Here is a 23,437-nt window from a genome sequence, read left to right as displayed (position 1 = left end):
TACTCTTTGTACTTCACCTGCAATATGTAAAGTGCTATGTGACAATACTGCTTCTCCTGATTTATGCCAGCCTATGAGAGATCACAATCAGGCTTTGCTATTATTTTTCTGATGAACACACTACATGGAAAAATGCCTGATATAATGATGGCTCAAGATTAGTGATGCAGGTTGGTTTATTTAAAGCAGTAACATCAAAGCAAAAGGTCTGCTGATTCAGCTCATAAAAATCATTGATGCATAAAACCAACAATAATACCAAGAAAGAAAAGGGGAATGGAGGACTGGGAGAAGAGGAGAAGAAAAGGCAACCCAAACCCATCATAAGTGCACACAAGACAGACGGTCTAACTCTTTCAAGAAGCATTTGCAAATACCCTTGTGCTTAGTGGGGAGAAAGTCTACGTGAAAATTTCTATGGTAACTGGAGGGACATGATATTAAGAAAAGGCATCTCTCTTCCATTTATCTATCTTTGATTGAAGCTTCTGGTCCAGCCAGCAGCTTGGGAATGTCTTCATTTACAATATTCCTTCCTGAAATCTGAAAGCAAATTGAAATGGAGGTCAGTACCTGAAGAGAGATTTCAAACCATCCAAATAAGCACACTGTAATATGGACTTCACTATACAGTGACAAGTGACCATTTGCAGTCAACCATGTCCCCCATATCCTCTTCATAAAGCCCACAGTGAGATATACTGTGTATAAAGTATTGCACAGATCATCTCTGCAGAATGCAGGCAAACATATCATGAGAACTCCATCAAGAACAGCAGGTCTAAGGCAACTCATGGACTCTCCAGACCATTCCCTTCTTGGTATCATTTCAGTCACATTTATTATATTCTTAATTCACATGAAAGGAGTCACGGAGCCTCACAACTTCTTACAAGCACTGCTTGACCTAAGTGTGACTCTACAAACTGAGGTGCAATACTCAGGATTAATACTGGATAAGCAAAAGGAGATTCAGCCCCTACAGAGGGAGAGATGTTTGCTTTTGTTGGATGAAGTAAGTGACTGCCCATTACCCATAAATTAATTCAACGCAAAACACCCTCTTCTGCACAGTGTTTTCTTCTCAAACACCATGCCAGGACATTTTTGAGACACATCTCCCTCTGAGGTTACAGTACAGAATGCACTATTCCAGCCCTGCAAGGCATTCTTTTTCCAATAAAGAAAAATTCTACTCGTGCCACACCAAAAGTTTTTAAAATGCTAATCACTACTTGCATCTTGTGGCTCCGTTGATGAAAGGATAGGAAGGGAACTAGCTTCTCATTCCTGCTGTCGTTTGTCATGATGTTTAGCATTCCTCATTCGGCTGTGGCTTGGTCAGTTCACTGCTAAACTGTGTTCTTCCCTCCTCCCTCCTTCAGCCCATCAGAAGGTTCCTACAGCCACCAATTAGGGTGAACCAGGTCATTATTACCTCTGTCTAAATCAATGTTCTTTGCTGGGAAGCTTCTGGCTTGCTCAGCCTTCTCCTTCAGGATGTTGTTTTTGTAATCTGTGTAAGGGAGGAGTATAATTCAGACAGCCATTAGAACATTAAAAGAAAACAAATCTTTACAGGCAAGGCGGACATGTGATCGGTCCTTCCTTGAAGTGCTCTAGGCCTGGCATCTCCAGATCTCTAGGAGTAACTCATGGAGTTACCCAGCCACTCCGCAGAAAAAGGAAAGCTGCTGCAACTTAATTTTTGCCCCTGGCGCTAATCAGTTATGCATACTTCAGTATCCTGCTCCTCATAGGTACCACAGATTCTTCCAGCATGTAACAAAAAGCTTCGGATTATCTTTGCGAAGCTCAGCCGAAGGTGACTAATGCAGTTATTCAAAGAGTTTGCTCACAAGGGAGCTCTCCTGAGATATACAGAGAAGAATTTGTACTTGCTGCTGTCCTGGTTTGCAACCCACCCTCTGCAACCCCTTTGTTCTTTACTTCAGGTTTTTTATCTACCTCTTGTTTACTGGGGCCCTTACAGCAATTCTGTAGCTTGGGACCTAAAGTTCGTCAGCTTGTTCTTTTAAAGGTTGTACCTTTACTGGGGGTGCACAGAATAAAAAAAAAGAGGGACAGACTCAATTGTTTCCTGGTTTATCAGCACATTCACCGACATACAGCAAGTTGCAGCAGGTATGAACCTGGCATCATGGCAAGTCTTCAGGAATCTCAGGGTAGTGCAGACAAGAGGATCAATTTTGATTTACAGACAATCAAGTCCCAGCAAGAAGACACCCCTGATCAATTACTGACACAATAAACTCAAGGCTGCACCTTCAAGCTCTACTAAGGAGCAGCATCCATCTTCAGGAATGTTTTAAGTTCCCCACGTCAGTCCTACATATCCCAGCAAAAATGCTTTCCCAGATCACCAGTGAGATCAGCTTCCTTCCCCTCTTTTCAGTATATTTCACATTACCATGAGTTCCAGTGTTTTTTTGTATTTTCTCTCTTTTGTATTCTAGGACCTTTGTTGCAAATTTTCTTCCTATCATGTTCCCCAAGTTGATTTGTCCTAATTGCTATCACAGATCTCGATAGAAGGCCCAACTGTTCACTAAATGATTTGACATCCAGGGAGGATGAAATTGTAGAAAGTTAAACCAAACTGGCTTCAATAGAAGGCGGAGGCAATGAACTCAGCTAACTCATGGCTTGTCTTTATCCCTACTTCAGTCAACTGCAGTTCATACCCACTTTCAAGAGAGATGATAAGGTCAGTAGTTAGTACTAAAGAATGTTGATCTATTTTTTTTCTCCAGATCACTCACTTTGAGCTAGTTTTTATGTACTGTAGAATGATTATATTCATATTGACAAATGCTTTTAGTTTTTTGGACCGGAGATTCTGGAGAACTGGCTTGTTGATCCTCTTCCCTACACAAACTGTTTAAATTTGAGGAATCCTCTTCCCTAGATGCTGTCTTGATCTCATTCCGCGTTGTTTTGCACCCACTTGGAATTTGGCTTTCAGGTGCCTGTCAAAGAACCCCAAAACCTCCAGGTGAAACAAAAGAAGCTGTGCTTCGTTACTGACCAACCTCATCAATCAGCCTCTAGTTAAACTCAGAAGTCAGGACTGCCCTCTCCAGCTGCAGCCCCCCCTGCTTGCACTGACTTGTGGGCTGAGATTCTCAAAGTTGCCATTTAAAATCGGGAAGTTAAGTCATTTCAAAATGGGCATCTAAATGCCATTAGAAAATCCTCAGTTATAATGAGTTTTGACCTGCTTTGGAGAACAGTTGCTAGTTGATGCATACCCAGCCTGATGTCTTCACTTTTGTATTGAGTCAGATCTGTTGTGTCGACTGTAAATTCTTTAAGATTTACATCCTTCCTGAAAAGGAATAACAGTGAAAAATGGTATTGTCACATCCTTTAATAACTGGCTCCTTTCACGCTTTTTCACAATAGATTTTCTAATGCTACTTTAGAGAATTTAATTTACAGTGTTTATTTGCTATATATCTGGAGAAAAGTTGAAAAAATCCATAGAAGGTTTTATTAAGTACTGCTGATTTTCACAGCAATCCCTACAGAATCCTTTCCAGTTTCTACAGGGCCTCCCTGGAGAAAGCATGAGAGAGAGAGAACAGCATTGGCAGCTGTATAAAACATAAAGGAACCCAGCTACATAATCTTGGCCCCAATCTCAATCTCTCTCCCAACCTTTGACAGCATGGAAGTCGTTCCCTGATATGCAATCATTATGCAAGTCTATATTCCTGGGAACGTTACACTAACAACAACTAGAGTGTAAAGCTCCAAAAGCATTGGTGCAAAGCAATGAATAAACTCTATCAAACAGCCTATGCTTTACATGGCTGTACTCGTACTAACCAGATCCTCAGCTGTTTTAGGCTCTTAATGACAGCTGAGGGTTGGGGCCCATAAGTTCATTTTTACGTATTCTAATCATAGATAGCAGACCTTGTAATTATACTTACTCTCCGTATTTCTTCACATTGTATTCATAACCTAAACAGGGAGAAGAAACAGAATGAGCAGTCGTATGCTGTCCAGCCAACCCCTCCCAGATAACAGCAATAACCATAACACCCAGTACTTTCTCACAGTGCTCCTTATAGTGATGCTTACAACGATCACCTTCACAATCCCTCCAATACACAAGAATTCATGTGTGTTCCACTGCCACAGGGAGCTTCCCTTTCCTTTACTCACCAGCTTTCCAGTGGTTTTCCCAGATCTATGGATGACCAGCCAGGAGAAACTACAGCACTTGCCATATTTCATTTTTTTCTACTTCCCGTTTATTACAAAAATATTAACCAAACCTGTCATCTCTTGTGTGCTGGCGCTGCACTTGCCCATCCCCAGCTCATCCTGCTCAGGCCTGCATCCATCACACGCTACAGACGCTGGTTTTCATCAGTCTCCCACGTGCCAGGTATCTCACTACACTCCTGTCTCACCCCAGCCTGCAAGGAGTGATGATTTCAGGCTCCTCTTTTCCATTCAAAGGCCAGGGCCAGGAGTCTATCCCCTCCGTGATTGCAAAGTAACTCCACTTAAGTCAGTGGAGATAGCCCATTTTGTGCTGGTGCTAATCCCCTGACACATAAATAAGGATGAATGTGGTCCTGCAAAGAACACACCAGAAGACAGACATTCCCTGCCATTTGCTTTTTGTGTGGCATCCAAAACTATTTGTGTGGAAGTCACCAGAAGATCTCAGTGTCCATCTCTCTAATTACACAGAGACAGTCACCAGCACAGGGAGTCCAGCAAGGACTTAGACATCTTGGTTCCTAAGGGATGCATGGGGGCCTTCTGCTCTAAATAAATTCCACTTGTAAAGAGCAACTACCTAGCAGTTCTCATTTTCTTCTCCCTTACAACAGAGCAACTCAGCAATCAAGGCCTGAAATTTTTACACCACACTAATGAACCTCTCAGCATCAGCATCTGCAAAGACTCCCCACTGCATGGGTTGCTGGTTTTCCAGAAGAGGATCACTGCCTTCAGCATTGTGCTTTGCAGTAATTATTTGCAGAATCAGCTCTCCTGCCATGAGATATTCCTACAAGCACTAAAGGGCTGGTCTTTTCTAGCACTTACCTCTCTGCCGGCGCTTGCGGGTGACGAGGACAACGATGATGAGGATGACAATGAAGAGCAGCAGAGTTGCCAGGATGTAGCCCAGCTGCTGGAAGAAGTGCATCCGGCTCTCAGGGATGATGACATTTATTACATTGTGGCCCCTGACAACATTTGGATCTGATGGCAGAGGAAAAGGAAAACAGGCTGATAACTGTAATTTGCATCCAAAGCAAAGCACCTTCACACGTGGGCCCACACGTGGAACGTGGACCCGAAAAGCATGTTCAGTGAGAAACTCTGCTGAACTGCATGAAGCAAAGGGTAAATGGCTGCCTAATTTACAACATACTGCACCTTTGTCAGATGGAAGATGCCTGTGCTCTTCACAAGACCATTATGCTTCCCAGGAGCATGAAGTATTAACAGGACTGTTGCACGTTCCCTTGCTGCTGCCTGGCTGTCAGTGTGTTCTTGTTTATTGCAGAGGGGAAGACCAGAAGGAAGCCACACGAGACAGCCCCAAGTCTTTCGGCAGGGTAACACAACCCTCCTCTGGGTCCCTTACAACACACACACCACGTTGCTTCGGCTCCAGACAGCTAAAGTATGAAGCAGCCCCTCCCTGCCAAGGGTTATAATTTACAGAGTGGGAGGAATTTTCAATGCCAAAGAATGAGTTTCCTTTTAAATAAAATAAAAATCAATAAAAGAAATAGAATAAAAACCCACAACGAAAAGCCAAGATTCCATTCCATTTGTGGGTGCAGCAGCATTTCAGTTCCGCAGCACAGGGGAGGGTAACTCAAAACTCTTACGTGGAACATTTTCGCAGCTCTCAAATAAATAGGTCAATGCTTTACACGTATAAAGAGGAAGCGACTCCTCTGCTTGCAATAGTCAGAGGAGCGGACAAACCCAGCCCAGGCACAGAGAGCAAACCCATAAGACACACGGTACTGGGGGAGGCTTCTCTCTTCAAAACAGAGCTGAAAGCTACACCTTCTCCCCCTAACAGGGAACATCCACAGAGCACCCGGCAAGAACCAGTAGGGCATTCTGGCCCACCATTCTCTCGGGAGTTTCACCCTGTAAATTAGTCAGGGGAATAAGGGGAAAGAGGGGGGAAAATATCCCAAAAGCCGCAGTACCATTTAACGGACATGTTCTAATGCAAGAAATGTGAACATTTTTGGAACTGCTGGCACAGTGACTGGTTCCAGTTTGTCACGTAGTTTGTTTCCAGCATTTAAAAACACCAACCCACCAATAATAAACTCGAATAAGACGATAGTGGATTGAAATAAACACTCTGACACCAGAGATGATCGTTTGCTAATGCTAACAGCAGTCCTAGAAAACGGAGAGGTTTTAGCATACGCTCTGTTCTGGTAGCCCAGCCCTCCACTCCAGCAACACTCCACTTTTCACTGGCATTGCTAGATGCTGTGTACTTGCTGGCTCTGGTACCCAAAACGAGCTTGTGTTTTTCTCCACTGCTAAGCTAAAAAATACCAAACCAAAAAAGCCACTTGCAAAGCTGCAAACAGTATATGTGACAGTTCTACTTCAACAAATCTCTGGATCATGAAGGGCTTCCTCAGCAGCTGCCATAATGAGATGGTAACCACTGGAGCAGCTGTTGAGCCAGAAGTCAGCAAATATAAATGCATTCTATTCCTGGCTTTTTGCTTTCCCACAGTGCTGCAAGATAGGGTAGGAGCAGAGTTAAACTTCAGTCAACATTGGAGAGGTCACTGTAACAACAAACAGTGGAAAGAGACATTCAATAACTTTGGGGCTCCTTGGCTTACTCAATCAAGTAATACTAAAAATACTTGTCACGCTAGTGATTTGACAAAGCGTCACTGGTGGACTTCAAAGTGCATCACCAGGAAAGCAGTAGAATATATTCCATTTTATAATTGGGGAAACTGAGGCACAGAGTAACAGTTGATTCAATTGCATCCAGTAGATGAGCAGCAGCGCCTAGAATAGTACCACCAAGGTAATACGGTATCTCCTCCTCATCCTAGGATATATATCAGAATTTAAACTGAAGTGAGGAAGGTTTATTCCATAACCAAGATCTGATCTTTCAGTATGTCTCAACATAGCGTGGCCATCTGCCTCCAATTCACTCACGTGATCTGGTTTAACTACTGGAAAATAAGTTTTAACAGTGGGGGGAAAAAAAAAACTTAGAACAGAGGTGCCTTTACCTTACTTTACCAAAGTGTCAAGGGTCAGATTTTTCTGCTGGGAAAAATGGAGAGCTTTCTGCCAAGAGAGCTCACAAATGCTGGGTATGTGGCCCATTTTCTTTTCAAGGTTGGTAAAGGATTGAGAATAGTTTAGCAATAAGCATGAGACACAATAGATGCCATTCTTCGATCACTTGCTCCAAAGCAAATGCAGAGTAAAAATGCACTGAATTAGTAGACATACATCACATTTACACTGCTGAGTCTGAGAGCAGAATTGAGCTCATGCTTATATTCAAAACATGATGAAGTTTCCTGTCTGGAAATGGCTCCGCACCTTGGAGCTATGCCAGAAACTATAGCTGCTTGCTGAAAAAGCTCATTGCTTTGCTTTTGTTATCTCCTGATGTTTCACTCTGGCTTTATGTTATATCCCCAGAAGAGTTCTATACAGTTTTTCATGGAATGGGACAATATCTCAGCCTCTCCTGCTATGCACAAATAGGGCACATCCCAGCAGGCTCCTCATCAGCAGTGGGTTTGAAAAAGGCACTCTGGATGTCTCAGCTTCTTTCGCATTCCCATCGACTCAGCACATTTTTGTGCGTGGTGCTCTCAGACCAGCTGAGCGTTCACTGCCTGTAGGGGACAAAGCTCTTCTAAGGCTGTTCTTTTTGACAGTGGAAATGGCTTTTCTCAGGAAGGCAAGCTCCTCCAGCACTGAGGGCACTACTGCAAACTAAGACATGCCTGGCAGGTTAAATTGCTTGTAGGTTCTGTCTAGCTTCTGAGCAGGTAGGTAGCTACTCAGCAACAACCAGGACAACATCCAGGAGAGAGAGGAATAAATTCCTGGGTGGGCAACTCTGAAAATAAGATCTAGCTTTCATCTGCACAATGTGATCTGGATAGGGCTCAAGGGCAGCAAAAGGGCCACGGGCAGGGAGACTGGTGTTTGTATGTCCTGGCCTCCACGTCAGCTCAGCCCCAACAGCCACCTCTCTTTAATGCTGCCTGGGTTTTCTGGACACCAACCTTAGTCCCAGGGGGGAGGTTTAGGTTTCTGTGACTTGAAAAAGCCAATTGCTAGAGAAGAATAGACCAATTTAAATATGTATGAAGCATGTCAAAATTTTGTATTAAGCAGCCAATAAATATTAAACCACAATGAATATTTTAAAATGTTAATATGGAACTATACCCAAAACACTTTAAAAAAATATTAAACTTGGGATTTTTATTTTATTTTTTCTGCCTGAATTAAGCATGATGGTTTTGAGTTTGGACAGGCTGTCAGATGATAGCTCACTGCAGTGGAAAATGTGAAAATTGGTTTAAGACAAAAAAAAGACAAGCTGAAGGGTGGAGGAAAATTCCTGGTGCTTGATTCTGCACAGTCTGGCATCTTACACAGCCTAAGCCCCCGTGCAAAGGGGAGAGAAACACTTACGATCTACACTGGTGAGAATAGTGGCATGTTGTAGCAGCAAAGGCAGAACAGAATCGATCCCTGCCCCACACCTTCTCCTGTTCCATAAAAGCAATCAGGAAAGGGAGCCTGTTAGAAAAACAGCTTGTTTGCCTTAGGGCATGTCAGCATTGCAGAGCCGAACAGGCTGCAGAATTGCCCTGGAGCAAAGAAAACGGGAGCTGGACACGATGTCACTACAGCACTGCAAGCAGGTAATCACCCCTGCTGGGTGGGACGCTAGGCTTTTGGTGCAGCCCAGAGTTAAAGCAGCCCTGCAGGATCCTCACTAGTATCGCTAGGCATGCAGCTCCACTACACCAGCGTCATGGAAATAGCTCAGAAACAACCAAGCCCATACACTAGAGCCATATACTAGTAGCAAGGGAGGCAAGACCTCATCTACTCGGCTAACTCGAAGGGCAGGAATAGCCCCTGGCTCAAATGTGAGAAACCTTCATAGAGGAAACCTCAGTGTTGCTCTAAGTGGCACCTTCACTTCAGTGGTGTCTATGGTGCTTCTGCAGGGCACAGGTTTGCCTTGACCACGCTCCCTCCCGCCGGCACTAAGTGATCCCTGCAGACCACTGTGGAGGGACAGAAAAGGCAAGGACATTTTGGCATTTGGAGCAAAGGCCTCCTGAGGTGATGATGGGGAGTAACATGTCACATTCCTGGCCTGTGGCTTACTGAGCTCTTTAGAGCTCAAAGGTGCAACTGTAGATACTTATCTCTTCCTCAATCAGGAGAACCACTTCCAGAGGCCACTTACCTATGGCTGGGGCAACGTTGTGAGTTGTGAGGTTCACCACCTTCTTCTCTCTCACTGGCTCTGTCACGAAGACTTGGTAGATCCTGCGCTCGTGCAGGCCACAGTAGTGATGGTGCAGGTGGCAGGAGTAAGTGCCTTCATCTGCACTTTCCAGCTCTGAAATCCGCAAGGAAAAGTCACCCATGGCAAAGGCTGTGTTAGTGATGTTCATCTTCTGACGAATGAAGAGAGGTCCGTAAGAACGGCGCTCGCCGGAGGCATACAGATCAATGAGGCGGTCAGCCCGGTCATGAGGAACCCCTGGGGGCTGCCTGTCCCAGTGGACCACTTGTTGTTCCTCTTCACTGTGCCGTTCGGTCCAGATGTGCTTACGGTTCACGCAGGGGAGCATCACTGTGCTGCCTTCTAGGGCAACAATCACAGGCTTTTCCCCATCCCAGTACTGATGTGCATCCTCAGCTGTGGGGAAGACAATACAAGTTGTGCAACCTTGGTACGTGCATCTTTGCATACTTGTCCTACGCTTAAGGACACCCAGGCACACCTAAGATTGCTCTCAGACCCTGCAATCCTATAACACATCCCCTCCAGAGACCGTGAAGTGCCACAGGGGTAGTGTGCCTTGTTCACACTTATCTCAGCAGTTAGTAAAGAAATGCACCTTTATCTTCTACATCCCAGGTCAGTGCGTTAAGCAAGACCACTTTCTTTTCCTTATAACTGAGAGTTAATCTCTTGCTTCAGAAAGCAGGAAGGATATTCTCTCTACAGACTGAGAATGGAACGAGAACAACAGATTTCATCTTCAATATGCTATATCCCAATTCTCCAAGCAGGAAATGCTTTTCTACCCACAAATGCCCTAATTACTGGAGGAGTTCAAGAAGCACTGTTTTGTATTTTGTTCTTGAAAAGGAATAACAGACGAACCAAAACACAGATGAGCAGACTGGGGCTCACAGGCCTGCCTGGCTGTTTTTACTGCATAGAAGCTGTGAGAACAGCAGCAGAAGAGATGCACTTCTCTACTATCCCATCAACCCTTCAACAGCTTCCCAGCACAATCAGCCCCAGTAGCTTCACATGTGCATTATACAAAGGTTGATTTAAATGACACGGTAGCGATGCATGTGTGGCATGGGTGGCACACACTGCAGCTGCCAACAGCCCTTAGAAGCTTGCTTTTAGAGCTGGAGTTAAGGTGGGGTAACTTGAGGAGGCTTTTAACTACAGGCTTCTCAGGGTAAGCTCACCAAGCAATGTACAAGGCAGATCTTTGTGGCTAACCTGACTGGTGATGGATTGTTAACTCGGGATGTTCTACTGCTGGAGCAGTGACAGGACAGTTAGCTAATTGGGCTGCCTAGAGTAAACATTGAACTTAACAGACTCCATGCATTGTCTGGCACATGCCAAGAAAGGACAGAAGTTCATAAATAGCACACATTGAATAGTTTCTGAAACTCAGGGAATCTGATAGCAAAGAGCATAGTGAGCACCACTGTCTCCTGAGGCTTTCCAAGCCTCCTGTGGCATCTGTGAACCTGCAACTGAGAAGGCATGGGCAAAACACCGCTCTTCTCTGACACCAGAACAGCATGCAAGACCTACCATGAACCAGCACACAAGCCCTACTGTGAATTCAACAGAGTCCCGGTGGCCACTGGACTCCAGCTGCCAGACCAGGTCCCTTGCAGAAAGGAACACCAAGATGTCTGCACACCTACCTTTCTTGGTGATAGCTAGTTTGATTTTCACAGTTTCGTATAAGTGGCAGTAGTGATGGTGAAGATTACAAGAGTATGTGCCTTCATCACTCTCTGCAACACCTAGGACAACAGGGAAGAGAGGAGAAGTTGAATATTTGATGCTGAGACAATGATTACCTTTGTCATTTATACTGTTTCCCAAATGCTTGTATGGATGCAAAAGGGCCTTTCTATAACTTGGTTCTAACCCGTCCTTATCACCAGGGTAGGCTAAACAGAGAAGAATCATCTCACCTAATATAATAATTTGTTCAGTTTATTTGTTCTTGTGTGGAATGTATTTTTATTAACAGATGGAAAAAGAAAGCCAATTTAAGTTTAGCTAAGAGCAGGCATAGGGAGAATGACAATCTTGGATTTATAGTTCAGGAACTGAAATACAGTCAAAGGTCCACAAGAAGCCCAAGTGACTGTCAGGCAATGAGTTGTTACCAATTCTCTTTTAAAATGGGACTGTTTCAAAGCAAAATAAAACCCTATTGCCAGTGCTTCGGAGAACCTCATTAACCTCATTAGATTGATACTTATTTATTTATAGAAAATGCTCTGTAAAATAGCCATTTTCACTGAAAAACACAAAGCTAATTTAGTCATGAATCCTCCATCCTGCAGATAGCGTAGGGAGAAAAGATGCTGTTTAGTACCTTTGATCACCAAGGAGAAGTTGCCATCGATAAATGCATTCTGGGGCACGAAAATCCTGCCTTGGTTGTAGGACCTGTATATACGCTGATCTCCAGCTGAGTACATGTCACATAGCCTTTCCGTCTTGTTATCTCCATAGTAGTTGCTGTACAGATCCCAGTGGACTACGCGTTGGCGGTCGTTCAGACGATCCTGGGTCCACACCATGCGGTAACTTTTGCAGGGCAGGACAGCCTGTGACCCCAAGGTACCACTGATATTTAACACCGACACTACAACACTGTCTGGGTTTGAGGCGTCAGCTGGGACTGAGAGCCAGGAGCAAAGAACAAAAAACAGAGTTACCAGATTAATGGCATGTAAAGAAGACACTAGAGTAGAACTCAGACCTATCCTAGAATCTCTGCACACCTTCCACCCAAAATAAAGTAACTTTCAAGACCAACATAGAGCTCTATCATGGAGAAATACAATAGGCAGCCACTTAAAAGCACTGATGTCATTCACTGAAAGCGATATCTATGACATCCGTTATCAGGATCGTAGATTTGACCTGTCCTACCTACCCTTCCTAACCCCCAGCTCAATCAAAGTTTAGAGACGCTAGTTCATGGGATGCACGGTTCACGCCTGTGGACGTTAGCAACGAAACCCCCACTGCATGTCATGGAATCAGAGTCCCTCTCATTTCTTCTCATGATCACAAAACCAGGCAGATTACAAAGATGTCACTCACCTGTATATAAACAAACAGAACCTGTCAAAGCAGAAAAAAAGAATGTTACTGTCAACAAAAGGAAGAAAAAACTACAAATACACTCATAGTCAGCAGCCAGCTCCCGTCATTATTCCATCTCTTCCTCCCTTCTCTGTTAATATACTTATTTAACACATGTATTGTGGTTAAGCCCAGAGGCTCAGACCTTGGTTGGTGCATGCTGCAGCAGACACTGTACACTTACAGCAAAAGACAGTGCCCGACCCAACAAACTTAAGCTTAACAGCAATGTGGGATATGCTTAGCCCGCAACTGAATTTCATACAGTCCAAGTCTTTATTTCATACCATCCATAGTGACAGTTTTTTCCACCACGCTACTCGAATGTTACGCCAAAGCTATCTATCAACGCATCACCCACCAAAACTGTCTGAAAGGCCTCTTCTGCCCAAGAGGAAACTATTTAAGGAATGTTGTGTAAGAAAGACAAAAACAAGAGCCCAAGGAGGCAGGAGCGGGCAGGAGGAAGGCAAGCACCAGTATTATCTTGGGATCTGATACTGGTCCTGCATAAATAACAAGGCACCAGCAGAAACAGCAGAGCAAGAACAGTTCATGGAATCATAGAATCGTAGTTCATGTTCATTTCTGTGCCGTTTGACCACTGTGAAATGAAATGTGACAGCTTCACTTCCATCTCTTCCCCAGCAGACACCCACATCTCAGTCAACTTTCTCTGCTAAGGCAAAGGCCTGGACAGACTGGGAGACAGAGCTGACCCCGGCTCATTTGCTAGGGGTTAGAGCTGCCCAAGTAGAGGGAAATGGATCCACGCTGCTGATGCGCTAGATTGAGGGCCAAAAGATAACTTTCATCTCCAAGACTCCAAATCAAAATCCTACAAAATTAACGGTGGCATTAATGCACTGAAGGAATTCTGTAACTCTGCAGGACGCCCAGTCCACCTGTCCGATGAGCAGTGACACGATTCGGCTGTTTCGCTTCACGCTCACGACACACACTGTTGTCAGCACTCTGCTGGGCAAACCCGCCCTCGCTTTGGGAGCACATCCCCGGAGTCTCTCCCGCTCACGTTCCCGGTCTGCACAGCTAATGAACGCTGTAATGCTCCGGATGCAACTGCAACTCTCTCCAACTCACGTGACTCGGATCTATGCAGGAAGAACTCTGCAAGAAATGAACTAATGCCTTTGTTTCTGCTTTTCTCTGGTCCAGCCCCGCCTGCTTTTTGTGTAGGAGGGGTCTAGGAGGTCTCCTAGCATCATGCTTTGAGAGGACGATTCAGATTCCCAACACAACAACATCATTCATCTCTCTAACCAGTCAAGCCCAAGTGGGTTCCAGCAAGATCATTAGATGTTTTGTCCTGCTAATGTCATAGGCACAATGTCCTCCAGACAAAGGCTGTATTTTTTTTTTTCAGCCCTGGAATTTATGCATTTCAAAAGAGAATAAATTAACTCCAAACTGGGGCTACTTTAACCACACCCCCAGTGCACGGGCTGAGAATAAACTCTGTTTCCTTTCCTTCTCCTATCACAAAACACTGGGCAGTGACACCAGAGAACAAAAATGAGCATCACCATCTGTTGAACTGCCAGTTCAAAGACACTCCAAATGTAAGTTATTTTTTCTACATTTATAATCTCAGCATCACAAATAAAAATCTCACACAAAGTCTGTACTGTTCTGAATATAAGAGAAACATCATACACAAGACATTGTAATTCCATCATTTGATGGTCTCTCCTAATAGGCTGCAAAATGCCTGATGGTAAAATATGATAAGCTGCCAGCCTCCGCCTCTGGAAGCCAGGACTTAGATTTAGCTTAGGACAGCAAAGGAATGATACAAAGCTCTTTTACAGCACCAAATCAGCCTTCTCCAGGAGAAACCGGTCTCACTTGCACCAGGACAACCAGCTCTCAGCACAACAGCATCCACTGGTATCAGCGTGACAAAGCAATGCCCGTGCATTTGAGTTGGTGCTTGCCCTGTGGCAAGGGTCCAACACAGCATCACAACATCACCAGCGACTTGCGTGCTAGGGAGCGGTGGCTACGAGCTGGCTGGCTGCACCACCAGTGCTTCCAGAGTCTTGCATTACCGCTCATTAACAGCAAATTGATTCGGTGCTACAGAAACATCCTCTCCTGGCTCAGCGAGAGGAATGCATTTACTTTCCTCCTTTCCTCTTGCAAGTTAATGTAAAAAACATTGAGCCCAAATGCAGCATCATAAATCTAACAACCGACAAAAGTATCCACCTAAGCCTTCCAATACGCTCCGCTCAGCAGCCTGTCGCAGCCCTAAACTAACAATAGCACTAACCCCTGGTGTTGTATCTTTTAGCTGGCCCTGCTGGCATGGTGAGGACCACCCAGGTCCTAACGCTCCATCCCACCCACAGGGGCCTTTTGCCAGGCTAGGCTGCTCCTCCAGCACGCTTCCAAACGCAGGTCTCTGCAAAACAAGAAAGTGGTGAAGTTGTCTGTAATGTAACAGCTTTTAGATAAGAAAAGTTTATGTCTTGTGGGTTTTGACACTCTTAAAGCTTCTGCTAGCAGCTCCCTAAGAAGCAGGGCAGGAGCACTCTTGCTTGTTGACAATTACACTCCAGGGTTTTGCCAGGTCTGCCCCTCAGAGACCAGGAGATGTGGCTTACTGTTGGGAAAAGGGAAGAGTCTGTGGACGCCTTGCCTGCATTTTCACATACTGCTTTTTTGCCTTGCTGAGTGTTGCCACGCAAAGCTGAAGAGCCCAGGGCTACAGCGACATTACGCACTAGAACAAAACCCATCCAAGCTGAAGGCACAGCTCAGTATTGTGGCGGAGTTCAGCAGGGGGACAGACATGGAAGAGAAAAGGTTTTTCACTGCACGTGCACGCTCACGTGCACACACACGGATTCTGGACAGAAGCTTTGGGTCTGAAGCCTGCCCTAGGGTATCGTTCATAGTCTCAGACAAAGCGGTAGGTGCGAATATCAAAAAGACAGCGGCATAGCAGCCTGTAAGCAAAGTTCTAGAAGGGAAAGAAAGGACAAGTCTTTACAAGAGGCATGGGAACTCCACAAGACAAAGAAGGAAGAACTGATTGTTCTGATTCCCCAGCTATGCTGGAAATCTGCACACATACATCAGGTCACGGATAAGACTCAAACTTATTTGACATGGCTGTAAATGAGATCACTGAGAAATCTAAGGAATCTGGAATGTCTCTGATCTCTTATATGCCTGGAGAAAATGGAATTTAAAACAACTGACCTTCAATAACCTGAACATAAAGCAGTAGTTAGAGAAGGAATAAGCCTTTTTCTCTTTTCAGTCTCGTCTCTCTGCTACGAGACCTAGCTCTGCTATGTGAGACAACCAGAGCAAGAGTCATGTCCCCCAGCCATGCTTTTTAAAGTTATTGTTTGTATAACACAGTAGCTACTGAACAAAGGCAGAGATATATCCATAACCCAGCCAAGTCGACAGCTTATGAACTACAGGATTGGGGTAAACTGGAAGCAGTTATTTTGGTGAGTCACACTTCCCAACCTGCAACTGTAAAATCAAGGAGTATTTATGCACCTAGTGAAAGCTCAGGCTTTTGTAATCACAGGACTCCAGGAGCCGGAGCTTCAAAAGCACCAAATACCTGAAGAGTTGTCAACACAGAGCTCACTGTAGCTTTCATTTTAAAATTTCAAATTCCATGTGATGGATAATCACTTTATCTTCTCGGTGTGATGTACCCACAAAAAGCCAACAAAAAGCCATCTCTGTGCTGTCCCCTGACATGTTCGGTGCAGACTCAGCATGCCTCTCAGTAGGATCCCAGAGGTATCCTACTGGTCCCACAATATAGGAAGAGGAAAGCAGCCTGCAAAAGCATTTCCTAATCCCTTGTAAAAGGCAGAGCCAGCTTTTACTTCTTGAATCCCATCCACTTTTCAAGCAAAGAATTAAGCCACAAAAACTGCAGGCAAACTAGAAGTAAAAGCCTCAGGGTCTGAAAGACATCTTACATACTCAGAGCTCTCTAGGCAGTGTCCCTGGAGCAGTTCAAACAGAAAACTGTCCCTTGAGTCTTGCCTGAACAATACCACCACTTCTCTCCTCCTGGAGACAGCTGCTGGCAGAGGGTCTGCTTCACAGGTAGATGCATGTGCTAATGAAACCACTAAATTCCTGTCTCATACTGGAGGATGAAAGACTACCAGAGCGCAAAAAGAACCTGCAAACACCATCAGTGGGAGCCTGACATGACGACACCAGCTCTACCTGCAGTGCTTCTGCTGAACTCAGGAAGAGCCTTGCCATTCACGGCAGCAGAGTGAGGATAAGCTGCCTGGAACAGTGCCTTACAAGGCAATAAGCACCACTGAAGCCCAGATTGTAGCGGTGAGCAGGAAAGCAAACAAACTAAGAAGTCACTGGAGAAATGAGTGTCATAACCCACCAGGTGTGTGGGTTGAAACAACAGTCTGTGAGGTTGACACTCCGCTTGCCTAAATAAGCTCAGCTCATTATTCCTTTGCATACCTTCTCCAGTGTCTCCTGCTCTGTCTCAGCTTCTTTTTTCTTTTGAAAAAGGAAGAGACATCACCTTTACATTATGGGCACAAAGGGATGGTTTAGCCCTAGAGAAAGGATGTGCTCTTCACGAAATCTGTATGTGTCAGATTCCTTACTTCTCCCACAAATCCCACTGTCTATGCAGGGGATTTAATGGTCTCTGTAGAGCCATTACACAATTATTGCAAAAACAGCAGCCTGTGCTACCAAGCTATTTCCAAATACTTTTGGAGAATGGCAGTAGCTCCATCCTGACTCTTCAGGGAGCTGACCCAGCGTCTGAGAAGCCATAATGCCTTATGATCAAGGTGACAGCTACACAAATGAGCTCAGCTCTCTTCTGGTATCAATTTTTTTAAAACCCACTGACCAGTAACTAGGAATAACATCTGGGCCCATCTCGAAGAGGCAAAGCAGGGAGATAGTGAGCAATACAGTTCCACCTAGACACCTCCCATTCACCACCTGCCCCGCTGGCCTAGGACCACAAGACTAAGCTTTTCAGTAAAACCAGGTTTCCCTTATAAAGCCAACTGATGGCCAAGCCAGGCTTTGAACTGGGCTTTTATCTAAGTCTCTATGTTTGTTTATTTTAAAGGCTTCCTGGGACAACTTTCTCAACAGCAGTCTTCTGCTTTCAAAAAGGATGTCAGGACTAGAGAGCCCTTAACTACCCATCTAGTCCCAACAGTTCCAACACCTCGCTGCAGGTAGGAACATGCCCATGAATCGGCAAAAAGCAAGAACGTGCTGCCTCAGCAGAAAGGGAAAAGCCTTCTGTCTGTACGAGAAACCAATCGCCATCTTGGCCACTGCACAATCGGGATCCCTCACAGATTTGCCCTAACTTTCTCACAGACAGCTCAGATACCGGCCCAGCTTTATGAGCCCGTCTCTGCTTTGTGTACTTCACGTTGGCTCTGGGCCCGCAGAATAGTTTGTAGAGCCACTCCAAACACAGCGCTGTTCCTCCCTGCAAGGCATTAACACTTGAGGGTGTGGTTCCTCTCCAGAAGGGATCATCTCAGCAAATATGAAACGGCACAGATTCCCTCCCTTCTCCCCTCCCCGCATTATGTTATAACCTGATTCGCGTGGGGATAGCAGGACTCAGACCAGGGCTGCCTGGCATACGGACAGTTATCTCTCCAAAATACACCTGAAAAAAGCCTGTCAGAGATCATCCGTCCTTAGGTGGGATAGCGTTGCCTCTACGCAGCTCCCCTGCTGCTCTATAGCAACCCAACCTGCTATTCCTGCCCTGGGTGCTCCCCAAGCTCTGCCCACATGCTAAGCCACGCTGGGGAGGAGCTGGACTGGTTGGTGCTTCTGAAATACAGTATGTGGCCTCTCCTCCTTCTCCAGGCCTAACCCATCCCCACACACTAGTCTTCTGAGCCACTTTAACCCTTCTGTCCCTATGACTGATCCCTTCTGTTGCCAATTCCTAAACCTTGCCTCCAGGCATTGCAAAAGTGGGGATGATGTGGTGACATGGAAACTACATTAATTAGGGACCAGACTGAGAACTCTTCAGCTTACGCCATCTAGGCGCTGAGGAGTGTCGAGAGGCTCAGGTGGCTACCCACAGCCCTCCATTAACAGGGCTGTGATGAGCAGGGGGGTCACCGGTCCCCAAGAAGCTCATGCTCCTCGCTTCCCACTGTCAGCACCCTGAACGAAGTCCCTCCATACTGTTCTCAGAGCTGTAACTGGTCTTTTGCTCATAGGTGCCTTCCTTAGAGCCCAAAGTTTTGCAAGTGTGGATTTGCTGGGGTTTTGCAATTAATCCTCAAATCCTCTCCTGCCATCCGAGCCTGGGGTTTCTCTGTTTAGCTTGGGGTCAGGCTTTCAGGACCCTGAATCTGTTTTCAGCTCTTACAGAAAACTCTGTGATTAAGGAAAAGGTACAACCCATTCTGTTGTTGTAAGCTCATCGGACTTGTCCTCATCCCTTTCTTGCACCTTACCCAAAAGTGAATTCCTGTGTCTCTGTCTTTATGCAGACGGGGGGGGGGGGGGAACAAAAAAACCCACAACACTTTAATTTTTTCCTCCATCCTGAACACTCACAAACACACACATGTACCAGCTGTTTCTGCCTCTTCAAAAGTATAAAATACCCTTGGATCACATAAATCTAACTATGCAAGCTTTACTGTACTCACATTCAAGCTTATTGTTTTTGAATTTGCTGATCAAGGTAACTGATAGGAAAAAACAGATTGCACAAATATGCTGAATGGAGTACCGCTTAAACAACCTCAAACATTTCTCCCTTCTCTCCCCTTTCCTCTCCAAAAAGCATGAGAAATCCATGATTCCCTCCCCTCACAGACAAAAACACAACTAACTTAGGAATCTGAACAAAATCGTACAAAAATAACAGTTCAAAATCTTCTAGCTAACCTCCAGCCCCATCCTTTGCAGCTGAAATAAAAATAAGTAACATCATGCCGATCAGCTAGGAGCTTACTTTGCTGAAGCAAAAGCTGCCACAGAAGGAGTTTTGCTAGTTGCTCCATTTCTTCAGCTTCTCCGTGTTTTCGTCTCTCTTGAAAAACAAAGTTGAAGACTTTTTTTTTTTTTTAAAAACTTTTTTTTGTAACTGGAAAACACTATGACCTCATCAATTTACATTCAGAAAGCTGTGGACAGCAGCTCATATTCTGCAGAATTACTCCACCTACAACTTCCAATTCCCCACCTCCCCACTCTGCTCTCCCCCTACACTCACACTCCACCTCCTTCCTTTCCCTAACGCTTTCTGCACAGCTACTACGAACACCCACTCTTTTCTTTCCCCTCCCTCTGGGACCTGCTGATCTGCCCCTGACTTTGATGTAAAAGTTTTATCGGGTGAAGTTGGTCCCACACAGCTCCGGGCTCACGAAACAATCTTTCTCCCTCCCCCTAGGGATGGAACTAATTTTTCTTGTGCTTTACTTGATCCAGCTGTTCCTTCCTTTGTTTGACACTCACCCAGCTGTCTGCTTGAGACTGGATTTATTCTGTTGCCTTCAGTAGTTTTTTGATCTTTGTCTCCTCATATGGTTTTACTTCAAGCTCAAGCCTCAGAAGAGAACCTAGAAAACAATATTTACTCTGCCCTGTGATTTGTAAGCAAGGGCTTAATAGCAGCTATCTTAGCAAAAGGATAATAATAACAAAAACTGAATATATGGGAGCTTAGGGCAGTGCAGGCAGAAGAGCCTAGAATGCAACTAAAAGCCCCACAATACTGCAACGGGGGGAACAGGTTTCCCTATCACAGAGGCCAGAACACAGAAAGCCGGGTCGGATTTAGGACTTCTGCTTTCAGCCCTGCGTACTAGAGCTGACCTACGCTAGTAGTTGCTTGACTGGCACCAAGACAAACAGCCGACACGTTGCACTAACCTTAACCACAGAGGACCTGATACACTGCTGCTCTTCTCCTCTGCGTACTCGTAAGATAATACCAGCCCCAATAGCAGTGCCAAGACAGAGCAACAACGTCAAGCAATGACTGAATTTTCAGCAGTCTCTGCTCAAGGGAAAGACTGTTAAATTAAATTAACCAGTTCCTAAAGCCTGTAATGATGTATTTAACTGTGTTGGTATAACCCACTTCACTGTGTCCCACAATGATTAGGAGTGTTAACGCAGTCAGTAACTGGGAACAATCAATGACAAACAGCAAGGAAGCAGTAAATTCTTAAACTTCCAACACTGCTACACAAATAAAATCTACGTGCACCCCCTTTATGTGTATGTGCTCACAGACCGGTTAAAGTTCAGATTGCCTTAGTTTGCATCTGCAGACCAGAGACAGTCATTTTTTCAGTTTAGGGGATTACTCCTTTAGATGCCGCAGGATGTTCAGAGGGGACAGACTCCTTAAAACGGCAGGGCTAACCAAGCATGGAAGGAAATCATGCCCTCATGCCACCGTTTAACTAGTTAAAACTTTACCAGCCTAACCTGAAGAGGGCAGCAACCTTCACAGGTAGTGGGAACAGCTTAATCAGGCTGCTGGTTGAACCATTTAGAACAGGCCCTAAACCGGTTTAAGTTAGTCTCCTCTGCTGACTCCGTAAGTGTTAAGACATTTCTCTTCCACGTCTATCCAAGTCCGAGTTCTGAAAAAAGCAACTAATTTCCAGTGGAAAAATTTATTTTATATTTTCAAGCGGGACAAGATGGTAAAAGACACTGAGTCAGAGTATTCAACACCCTGTTCCATAAAACGCCTTCACATATGGGTATGAAAGGTGTAAATGTTGCTTTAGCCTTGGAATACGGCTCCATCTGAATCTGGCCTTGCGTAGGCCACAACCTAATCCATGTGGGTGACTGAATTGGCCAGGAGTCTTTTAATACACAACCCGCAGGAACATTACACGAGTATAAAGTCAGGAAATAAATAGTGTAGCTGCTGCTAGTATATGTTAAAAAATAAAATATGGTAAGGCTTTCTGTTTGCTTGCATTCTGTTGTTATATTATTGTTGTTTATGGTTAACACTACTTTGTGGATTTAACAATACAATCAAATTAATCATCAAGTGGAAAATGACAATCAATGACAATCAAATTAGTCATCAAGTGGAAAATGTTGGGGAAAGGGAATTAAAACTTAGGGTTCTTAAATGTCCATCTGTAGAACAGAGCTAAATATATGTGGGACTCTCCTAGGAGAGCTAAAAAATACAAGTTAGTAGCCTTCCCATGGCACTCCACGGAGATAAACTTAACTGCCCCACTTGAATTTTTTCTTCTGACATTCTTCTGTACCATCTAGGATACCAAAAGATAGATTTCCTCTACCCCAGAGGGGGCTGTGTTTCAGGAAAGAGGAGGGCATTGTAACAAAAACCTAAATAAACATCTAAATAATCATACTCTGCAACAAGGGAAACTTTGGAAACATCCAGACTAAATCAGATCAGAACTTCATCTACTCCAGGATCCTGTCTCCAGCAGCAGACAGAACCAGACACTTCCAAAGAAATTCCAAGAAACCGGAGCTGCTATTATTAAATAATTTGACCATGAAAAAAGCCTGCTCTTAACTCCAGCAGGTCTTCACACTGGCCAAAACAGATTGAGATAACTGCTGGTTTGTTCCTAGTGAAGAGTTCTAAAATAATCTTCAGATAAGAACCCCATAAAATTTCACTGCAAACTTCAACTCGGTTGTTTATATTGAGTGGGGAAGTTTGTGGGTAATTAGACACATACAGTCACTCGCAGCCCGAGTTCCCACACTCATCAGCTGAGCTACGTCAATAACCTGTATGTTCACATGTCCAGTCCAGCTGTAACCCTAATGCAAAAACATAGGCTTGTCTTTGCAAGCCTCAGATATTTGCATTAGTCCAATTCCGTAACCACCTGCATGCAGCAAAGGCTCCTGCTAAGCCATGTCCCTAAACTGAAAACCTGCTGCCAGATTCCCAGGCATCACAGCAAAGGCAATACTGATCTACAGCAGCGGAGGTGCTGGCCTGTTGCTGAGCCAGAAGTGGAAGAAGGAGCAGCCTTTCCTGTTGTCTCTGTCAGGCCAGGGAGCCAGACGAAAGGCGCAAATCTGACAGCCTTTTGTTCAGCTGCGTCATCGGAGCAGAGTCTGGAAAATGTTTGGCTGGGAGGCAAGAAGCTGTTCGCATTGCGCAGACAGCAAACACAGCACCCTCTCCTTCCCTTGGTTTCTCTCGACCACAGGCAGAACCTTCCAGGCTGCAATTCCAGGTTGCTTTTCCACCTTTCTGCCTCCTAGCTTTGGCACCGCAGAGGTTACTGGTTGTTTCTTGCATGACTCCTGGGATGGATGCAGATTGCTGTGGTTGCTGCTGTCATGAATTGGCTATTTCCTGACTGAAAGAAGCCAAGTTCAGGCTGAACCCACTGAAGGCTCCTAAAGAAAACCACCCACTGGAAGGAAAGAGCAGCAGCTTCTCTGGGGTCCACAACGAGAGGAGGAAAGGGACACAGGGCTCTTTCGCAGATCTTTGCCTTTTTCTCGCTCTTTAGTTCCACACAGTCTCTGGTCAGCCCTGTCTTCCCAGAGCTTTGCTAGTCCAAAGAGATCTCAAAGGGCATCTGTGTCAACACTTTGCCCGGCCGGGAGCTGAATTTTTAACTAGATTCTCCATGGAGGCTGGCCCGACCGCTGTTCCCTAGCCTTTCTCCTTCCTCACTCCCAGAGGTATTTTGGGTATTG

General features: G+C 45.0%; 1 protein-coding gene across 1 annotated transcript; it reads right to left on the bottom strand.

The window, feature by feature from the left end:
• Window positions 1-172: 172 nt before the first annotated feature.
• MXRA8 (matrix remodeling associated 8) lies at window positions 173-19,872 on the bottom strand. Its single transcript, XM_082329303.1, has 10 exons — window positions 19,710-19,872; window positions 12,665-12,685; window positions 11,928-12,236; window positions 11,242-11,343; window positions 9,515-9,973; window positions 5,092-5,250; window positions 3,960-3,990; window positions 3,273-3,349; window positions 1,439-1,516; window positions 173-543 (listed from the first exon to the last, which is right to left on the bottom strand). The coding sequence occupies exons 1-10, from the start codon at window positions 19,756-19,758 to the stop codon at window positions 518-520; spliced, it is 1,311 nt and encodes a 436-aa protein (XP_082185429.1). The 5' UTR covers window positions 19,759-19,872; the 3' UTR covers window positions 173-517.
• Between the last annotated feature and the right edge of the window lie 3,565 nt (window positions 19,873-23,437).

This window comes from Platalea leucorodia, assembly GCF_965183815.1.
Source record: "Platalea leucorodia genome assembly, chromosome: 17".
Classification (NCBI taxonomy): domain Eukaryota; kingdom Metazoa; phylum Chordata; class Aves; order Pelecaniformes; family Threskiornithidae; genus Platalea; species Platalea leucorodia.
This window is presented reverse-complemented; position numbering and strand designations above follow the sequence as displayed.